The 8,853-nt window shown below is 42.4% G+C and overlaps 1 protein-coding gene across 3 annotated transcripts in view; it reads right to left on the bottom strand.

Annotated features, from left to right (window-relative positions):
• The window catches only part of ACIN1 (apoptotic chromatin condensation inducer 1), a 37,433-nt gene that overhangs the window by 15,017 nt on the left and 13,563 nt on the right, over positions 1-8,853 (bottom strand). For all 3 annotated transcript variants that reach the window (XM_011930862.1, XM_011930863.1, XM_011930865.1), the window contains 4 exons: positions 7,723-7,811; positions 5,525-6,781; positions 4,796-5,014; positions 4,130-4,245 (listed from right to left, as the gene is read on the bottom strand). In XM_011930862.1, the coding sequence (XP_011786252.1) occupies positions 4,130-4,245; positions 4,796-5,014; positions 5,525-6,781; positions 7,723-7,811 (1,681 nt within the window). The remainder of the gene's footprint in view (positions 1-4,129; positions 4,246-4,795; positions 5,015-5,524; positions 6,782-7,722; positions 7,812-8,853) is intronic.

The raw sequence follows: 8,853 nt of genomic DNA, 5'->3' as shown, positions 1-8,853 counted from the left end.
GGCTAATTTTTTGTATTTTTAGTAGAGATGGGGTTTTACTGTGTCAGCCAGGATGGTCTTGATCTCCTGACCTTGTGATCCGCCCGCCTTGGCCTCCCAAAGTGCTGGGATTACAGGTGTGAGCCACCGCACCCGGCCAAAAATTCCTTTTTTTAAGAATAAGAATCTTACCACGCTCTCCTTTACCCTCTGAAGACACAGGAGGTGTGTGTTTTCTATTTCCCCATGATCTATTCTGTGGGACCCAAGAATTCCAAACATTTTATTTTCAGACAATAATCAGGGCTGGGCGTGGTGGCTCACAACTGTAATACCAACACTTTGGGAGGCAGAGGCAGGAGGCCTGCCTGAGGCCAGGAGTTTGAGACCAGCCTGGCCAACATGGTGAAACTCCATCTCTATTAAAAATACAAAAATTAGCTGGGTGTGGCAGCCTGCGTCTGTAGTCCCAGCTACTCAGGAGGCTGAGGCATGATAACTGCTTGAACCCAGGAGGTGGAGGTTGCAGTGAGCAGAGATTGGGCCACTGCACTCCAGCCTGGGTGACAGAGTGACTCTGTCTCCAAAAAAAAAAAAGAAAAAAGAGGAATCCTTGAAACTGTCTCCCCCAAATGGACTCTATCTACTTGCAGGACTAGTACCAAAGCCTTGATAACTATGTGTCAGAGCCCAACACAGCTTAACAGTCTGTGAAATTGCACAGAATAAGCAGTAGGGATATCTACCCATAATTAAACAGTACACAAAGAAGCCCAGAAGAAAACAATGTGACTACTTGGAGGCTAATAATACCATATTACAATTCATATGTGAATATGAGATTCAGAGAAGCTAATGGAAAGGGAAATTCCTATAGCCACATATGTTCAAATTTTAGTTACTATAGAAAATTCATGAAGAGCTGAAAAACTGATGTGAAAATTTAGTAAGAAACAGTGGGACTAGATACCCTCAGGAGCATACTGGTCCCAAGATAACCAAGAACAGTATGATTTTGGGGTATATGTCCTTAGATAATTTCTCAGTGGAGCAAACTGTATTGATGACAACAAATTCTGCTTTTTCATGCATCATTTGGGATATTGGCATTGTATGTCCCCTGTATCAATTATACCGTCATATTGGCTTAAAGAACCATTACCTTCCTCCTACACAGGCAGAAGGACAAATATGCATTGTACCAAGAACCTAAAGCTGCTACTTCCTGCTAGGTCTGTGAATATACAGGAAGGTTGTATCAAGAGAAATCCAGGTCTGAATTAACTACAGCTGAATGATACAGCTGCCCACACAAATCCCCTCTTTCATTTCTTCCTGTTTTTTTTTTTTTTTTTTTCAGTAAAAAGAGAATACCACTATTTTCTGCTATATAGGGACATTTTTTGTTATATCCACAGGAGGCAGAAGACCAGAGTTTTGAACAAGGCTCAACTGAAACAGGATTGAGGACCCATAAACTCCTGCTCCAAGCAATGAAAAAGACACCTTACCTCATAAATTTAGAATTCCTCAGGCACAATCAGAATCAGAATGGATTTAACCAAACACAGCAAAAAAGTTGGTTAATCTCTTCCAAGTGGTGACAGGTCCTTGAAGTCTAATTTTTTTTTTTTTAACACTTTACTGCTCTGTTTTTTTAAAGTCATATGACTTCTTGTTGAGACAGACAGAAAAACCAAGGTTAAACCATAAATGGTCTTTTCCATTTTTTTTTTTTTTTGAGATGGAGTTTCACTCTTGTTGCCTAGGCTGGAGTGCAATGACGTGATCTCAGCTCACTACAACTTCCGCCTCCTGGGTTCAGGTGATTCTCCTGTCTCAGCCTCCCGAGTAGCTGGGATTACAGGAATGTGCACCATGCCCGGCTAATTTTGTATTTTTAGTAGAGAGGGAGGTTTCACCAGATTGGTCAGGCTGGTCTTGAATTCCTGACCTCAGGTGATCCACCTGCCTTGGCCTCCCAAAATGCTGGGATTACAGGCATGAGTCACCATGCCTGGCCACACCATAAATGGTCTTTTCCATTTAGCATTGTTGATTCTGCTTTCAAAATTGGCCAGGGCTCTAGAGGGCTGCCAGGCTGCACACTTAACACTCTGGAAGGGTGAGAGACCAGGAAGGGTGTTGTTAATCAGTTGTGGTAGGGCCTCCAGAAATGTACGCAACCTTCTCAAAGATTTACCAGATCCAATGCCTATGGGTTTAGGCCTTTGGGCATCCCATTTTGTTAGGATGTTGAACAAACCATCTGGTAGGCAGGTAGAAGGAAAGCAGGTACGAGTGATGTGTGTGAACTGCTCCTCAGTGAAAACTGCATTTCCCCTTCTATACACTACTCCACTGAAGCTAGCCGAGGCAACAACGGACAATCTAAATATTTGCCCAAGATGCCACCTGCCCATCACCTTATTAGAATCAATGTGACTAAATTATCTCAGTCATAAAATGAAGATCAAAACCACCTTTACCTGGAGTGAGGGGACAGGAAACTCTATGACTCCAAGCTTCATGAGCCCTGGACTTGCATGGGAATGTCCAGAAAAAAAGCTGCTTCAAAACAAAATAAAATGCCTTTCTGTTGCTAGGATCTCATAAACCCACAGAATTTTAAGGCTAGCAAAGAGCTTTTCAGAAAATCACTTTCTTCCCAAGGTGCACCGGAAGCAGTTCCTCAGGCCCGATTAATAGCAGGCTGTCAATACCCACTTCAAAACTGCCATTTCACAAAGGACATGCTTTTGTAAAATGGAATGTAAAATGTACCTCCATGGAATTGGGAGGAGGTGGGCAGGTATTATGTCTGGTTGAGGGATATGGAAGAAAAAATGTCACCCCATTTCCTCATTGATGATGTAGCTGGGGAATCCTGAACACCTTCCAGAATCCGCTGAGTTTTCACTTTATGGTCCTAGAAGAAAAACCCTTTTCCAAAAGGATAATGTACCCATTCCAGAAGGGGAAAAACAAAAAAATTTCAAAGGAAGTAGAGTGAACTTTTGGCTGCCAAACAAAAAATGTTAACAGCCACAAGATGGCAGCAGAGGTAAAACTATCAGAATGGACAAGGATATACCCCCAGCAAGAGTATACACCCAGGCAAAAGCTATATAGTAAGGTCTATAAAACTATCATTAAAGTCACAAGCAAATCAGATAAATCACGTCACCTGCCCACTACTCTCCAAAAGTCAGAGTTAAAGTACAGTCTGAAGCTCTCAGAAGAGTGTAAATTATTAGACAATTACATATAGGGGAAAATCATACTGGTAGCATTAGTGTTAATAGGGCATAAAAACAAGTATAGAATAACTTTAGGCTAACAATCTACATAGGACATTCTACAAAGCAGTTCAGGGTTCCTGATATCTAAAAGCTAAGCAATCTTATTCCCATAAGCCTTCATTTTTTCATTTCCCATGAGACTTTGAAGCCAGGAATTCTGGCTCATTGGCTTCTTAATTTATAATACCTATCTCAGAAGAATGAATGACATACCTATTTAATTACAAATTTAACATGATATAAGTATTTCTCTAGGACTTAATATAAAGATTTTAAAAATTCACATTAATTGTATAAATCTTAAGTTCAATCAAATGGTCTTAAAGGCCCAGGAATAAACTTCTGACTTGAAAGGAACTTCATAATTTGCTGTACTGTATGCTGTTAAGAACTAGGATAGCTTAATGACAGGTAGTAACTAGGGAAAAAGCACAAACTAAAAAATAGCACCCAGCTGTGCCTTTCTTTATTAAGACCCTCAAAATCCTTTATTAAACTGGGTTCCTAGGTAAACGTGAGTTAAAGGTTAAGATGCCCTGAGTCAATTCCTTTACATGGTTTTCAGTGTGGAAGCAGAAGCTTCCATTGCCTGAACCTTAAAGGAGTTGACTATTTTGGCTGGATGATCCCAGGTGAGTTTTCCTTGTGCCCTGATGACCACTTTTCAGGTTACCTTAAAGGTGGTGGCTCCCAACATAGTAACTGAAGTCTAGCCTTTGTCCAGATAAAGCTCTGCCTTTATGTTTTAAAAGGAAACTAGGACTGCCTAGTCAAAGAACCCTAGGGAGTGAAGAACTATCGCACACTCATAGTTCCTTGTTATACCCCGGTCGAGATATATCACTTACACAGTGTGATGAATTCTTTCTGATTCTGGCAGATGAGAGGTCTGAGTCTCTGAGGTTTGGGGCTGTGTGGCAGCTGGTGGCTCTGCCTCTTCAGCTTCACACTTCTTTGGGCTCCCCTGTCAGGAGATAGCAAAAACAAACAGCAAAATATTTAAATCTGCTTGGCTCCTTTTCTTCTACCAGAAGCCTGAAAAAGGCAGGGCAGGACATACACAGTACCAGCTCTACACACAGCCCTCTGTATATTTCATTTCATTTTAGAATAAGGAATGGAATATGGCTTAAAAATAGGTACTTCAAGAATATTTATGCCAGCAATCATTTTATCAGAATTTTTAATTTTTTTCCTTTTCCTCAATGATCCTTGTTCTGACAGATTTCTTTTTTGAGAGAACTAAGAAAAGGTTGCTTCCTTTTGGCAGATAAAAGGAGGAGCTATGAGGAAGAATTGACCGTGGGGGCCCTGGAGATAACCCTGATGCTCAGCCTCATGTAGAACTTCCACGAACCAGGGAGCTGGAAATGAGTTAAGAAGGATTAACAGGTATCCACTACATTTCTACTGAACCTTGTCCAGACTTAACTTTTTAGTCTTATAGCAAAGACAGGAGGGAAGATCTTGTTTAATCCTCCATCTCTGTGTAGGGAGGGGTCACAATAGCCTACCCGCTCAGGCTGTAACCTCTGGGTCACACGCTTTTCAGCTGGTTCAGGCTGACTCAGACACCTTGCTTGGACAGAGGATGAGGAGGTGGAAGTCCTCTCCTTTGGCTCACGGACCTGTAGTTGTGGCACTGGTGGAGTTGCAACTTCCTGACCAGAAGAGGGATCTTTGGTTTCAGTATAGCTGGTGCTGCTATCCCTGGAGACTCCAGGGCTCAGAGACTAAAATAAAATGAAACACATAACAAGGAAAATTATTGTATATGGTATATATTCAGTAGATTGCTGAGTTTTCCAGTTTCCATGAACCAAATTTTATACTCTGGACCTTTCTGTCTGTGTTTACTTCCATTTTGTCTGTGTTTATTCCCATTTAGTGATCTCCTTGACCACTTATTTAACAAATTACTAAGTTTTAACTAGATGCTAGATCCTGGAACACACACGTAAAAGGGCATGCCCATACCCTCAAGAAGTTTACATCTAGTGGAGGAGATGAGTATGTAAATTGAACATTCTATCAAAGGGACTCAAAATGAAAAAGAACCCCATTTTAGGAATCAATTAATTGAAAATTCGATTCTGAAATGAAGAGAAAAGTAATCAGTGAAGGAGACTAACGGAGGCTTTTCCTATTTCTTTCAGAAATCATGACCGGTCCTCTAGGGGCTGAAAAGAAAACCACTGGAATATGACAGAACATTAGTACACCTAGGATTCTCTCATACTCACTTTTCTGCTGTTGCTTGATGCTGAACGAGAACGTGAACGTGACCTTGATCTGGACTCTGATGTTGATCTGGAGCCCATCTTGGGTCTACCACGAGGGTTGCCATGAGTACGTGCCTGGGCTACATCTCTCTGCGTGGATCTGAGCGGCGAATGAGACCGAGAACCTGAACTGTCAGGAGAGCGAGATCTTGATCTAGAACTGGAGGAGGAAGATGATGAGGACCGGCTAGAGGATGAATCAGCTGACTGTTTCAATCTGTGGCTTGGGAGAAGGGTATGAGAAGCTCTTCTGCCTTCCTTCTGTTCCAAAGATGGCTGTTTCAGACATTCTTCAGTGATTCCTTTGGCCAGTGCTAACTCCTCAATTTCTAGAGGGAGTGGCTGAGCAGATTTGTCTGACTCAGGTTCAAGATCCTTCTGGGCTGAGTAGTCAGCCAGTGTGCTTTTCTGAACCAGAGGCAGGACACTCTCCTCTGGCACTTTCTCTGCTGGAGATTCTGCTTTGGTGTCTGCAGGACTTGACAAAGGAGACAGGCCTCCTACCAACTGGACAGTATGCTGAGATACTAATAGCTCCCTGGTCTCAGCATCTGTATTAGGAGGAGATAACTGAATGAGGACAGGGGGGGCTGGGCCTTCCATGGGCTCTATTTCTTCTTCGCTGCGGAGTTGTATATGAGGTGGTGGAGAAGATGCTTCCTTGGTAAGTAAAGGTGGAGGAGTCTCCTCCTCGCTGGCAGTTTGCTCTGGTTGCACTACAAGTGGGGCCTTCTTTAGATCTTCAGTCAGTCGAGGAGGGGAAGGAGACTTCGATTTTTCCTTTAAGCCTTGTGCAGATTTTATTTCTCTTTCTTCCTTCTCAAGGGGAGTTTTCATTTCCTTCTCCTGCTGTTGTCTGGCCAGATGACTTTTTCTAGCCTCTTCCTGGGATCTTGTAACTCTCCCTCCTCTCTCTAACACCTCCTGTTCCTGGGATCTTGTTTTGGGTCTCTCATCCATCATCTCCTCTGGTTTTACTCTAGGCATCTCTTCCCCTTCTTCCTTAAACTCTTTCAGGATTGGTGCCTCCCTAGATTTTTGTCCCTCATCATCATCTTCCTCTTCTTCATCTTCTTCTTCTTCCTCCTCCTCCTCCTCTTCTTCCTCCTCTGTTTTCAAATTTCGTTCTGCTCTGACCCTTAGGTTTCTGGAAGGTGTTTCTTGATCCTCTTCCTCCTCACCAGGCTGGCTGCCCTCAGAGAGTTTAGCTGCTCTTGCCTGAAATAACAGATATACAATGGCTCCAAATGTATTTGCTCACAATCAACAGAGGAGAGAAAGTATCTAATGAGACACCCCTAGAAAGGAGAAATTCAATGATACATACTTTCAGCAACAGAAACAGGAGTGACAGGAGACAATCACAACTAACTGTGGCACTTAGGGGAATCAAAATAGAGTGACCAAAAGAAGTACAATAATGAAGCTACCTCTATGTAGTTTAAATTTTAGCTTTAAGCACCCTTTTTTTTTTCCAGTAAAATATTAGCAGAGCATCTAGAAAGCAGAAGGGTGGATAGGGGGCTGAGGAGAACTAACCTACTATCAATTAATATGATTATCTTTTTATCATTTTAGTATATTTCTTTTTATTTTTTCCTCTAATCACTTCCTTTGTACAGTCATAATTATACTACACATAACACTTTTGTATTCTGCCCACTTTAGTATTATATCATATAACTTTAAGGCTTTAATTGAATGGTTAATTATGTCATATCTTGTCTAATAATGTGCTTTAAGAATACAGAGCAGCCTGCTAACTTTCAAATTTAAACTTTGTAAAAATATTCACTTAGAAATCTGAAAGGTAGAGGAGATCTAAATAAAAAAACAAAATGAACAACAAAAAGATGACAAAGAGAAGGAAGATGACTACAAAGAAATCTAGAGGCCAGAGCAGTGGCTCACACTTGTAATCCCAGCCCTTTGGGAGGCTGAGGTGGAAGGACTGCTGAAGTCTAGGAGGTTGAGGCTATAGTGAGCTGTGATTGCACCACTGCACTCAGGCCTAGGCGACAGAGTCAGACTCTGTCCCAAAAAACAAAAACAAAACCCCTAAATGTAGAGACATACGGACTCGAAAAAAGTTTGAGGAGGAAAAGAAGATATCCAAAGCATTACTAAAGAGGTGATGCTTTAGGAGGTATCTGAGTTACCTGTCTGACCCTAGATGATCGTCTTTCTCCTTTCCTCGGTTTCTCATCATCAGAGTCACCTTTCTCTTCAGAAACTGAGGAGCTTTTTCCTATTGAATGAAAAAGAATCAAGTCAGATTCATGAAGTGAAGACTCATTCACGGCTTTTTAAAAATCAGACTTTCTAATATCCAACCAATTACAGCATATGAACCTTTCAAGACTTATCTGTATCAATTTCTTTGACTTCTATGCTAAAGAAAAAACTACATAAAGCCCTAAGGTCAGGGTCTTTTTTTTTTTTTTTTTTTTTTTGAGACGGAGTCTCGCTCTGTCGCCTGGGCTGGAGTGCAGTGGCCAGATCTCAGCTCACTGCAAGCTCCGCCTCCCGGGTTTACGCCATTCTCCTGTCTCAGCCTCCCGAGTAGCTGGGACTACAGGCGCCCGCCACCTCGCCCGGCTAGCTTTTTGTAGTTTTTAGTAGAGACGGGGTTTCACCGTGTTAGCCAGGATGGTCTCGATCTCCTGACCTCGTGATCCGCCCGTCTTGGCCTCCCAAAGTGCTGGGATTACAGGCTTGAGCCACCGCGCCCGGCCTTTTTTTTTTTTTTTTTTGAGACGGAGTCTCGCTCTGTCGCCCGGGCTGGAGTGCAGTGGCCAGATCTCAGCTCACTGCAAGCTCCGCCTCCCGGGTTTACGCCATTCTCCTGCCTCAGCCTCCGGAGTAGCTGGGACTACAGGCGCCCGCCACCTCGCCCGGCTAGTTTTTTGTATTTTTTAGTAGAGACGGGGTTTCACCGTGTTAGCCAGGATGGTCTCGATCTCCTGACCTCGTGATCCGCCCGTCTAGGCCTCCCAAAGTGCTGGGATTACAGGCTTGAGCCACCGCGCCCGGCCAAGGTCAGGGTCTTATTGGTAATTCTTGGTGTGCATGTCTGGTATATTTTCAACACCTCAAAGCCAATTCACATATTATAAATAACTCAAACAAATGTAAAATAATTTCCAGGGGCTTCAAATTGTCTAGCAGGGATGTACAAATACAAAGTGTACTTATATAACTATTCTATAAAGTGTTCTTACCCTGAATAAAGTTTAAGACTTCATTATGTTCTGTATCCATTTTTCTGGATTGCCTATTACTACCACTTC

This window comes from Colobus angolensis, unplaced genomic scaffold (genome assembly GCF_000951035.1).
Source record: "Colobus angolensis palliatus isolate OR3802 unplaced genomic scaffold, Cang.pa_1.0 Scaffold88, whole genome shotgun sequence".
Lineage (NCBI taxonomy): Eukaryota > Metazoa > Chordata > Mammalia > Primates > Cercopithecidae > Colobus > Colobus angolensis.
This window is presented reverse-complemented; position numbering and strand designations above follow the sequence as displayed.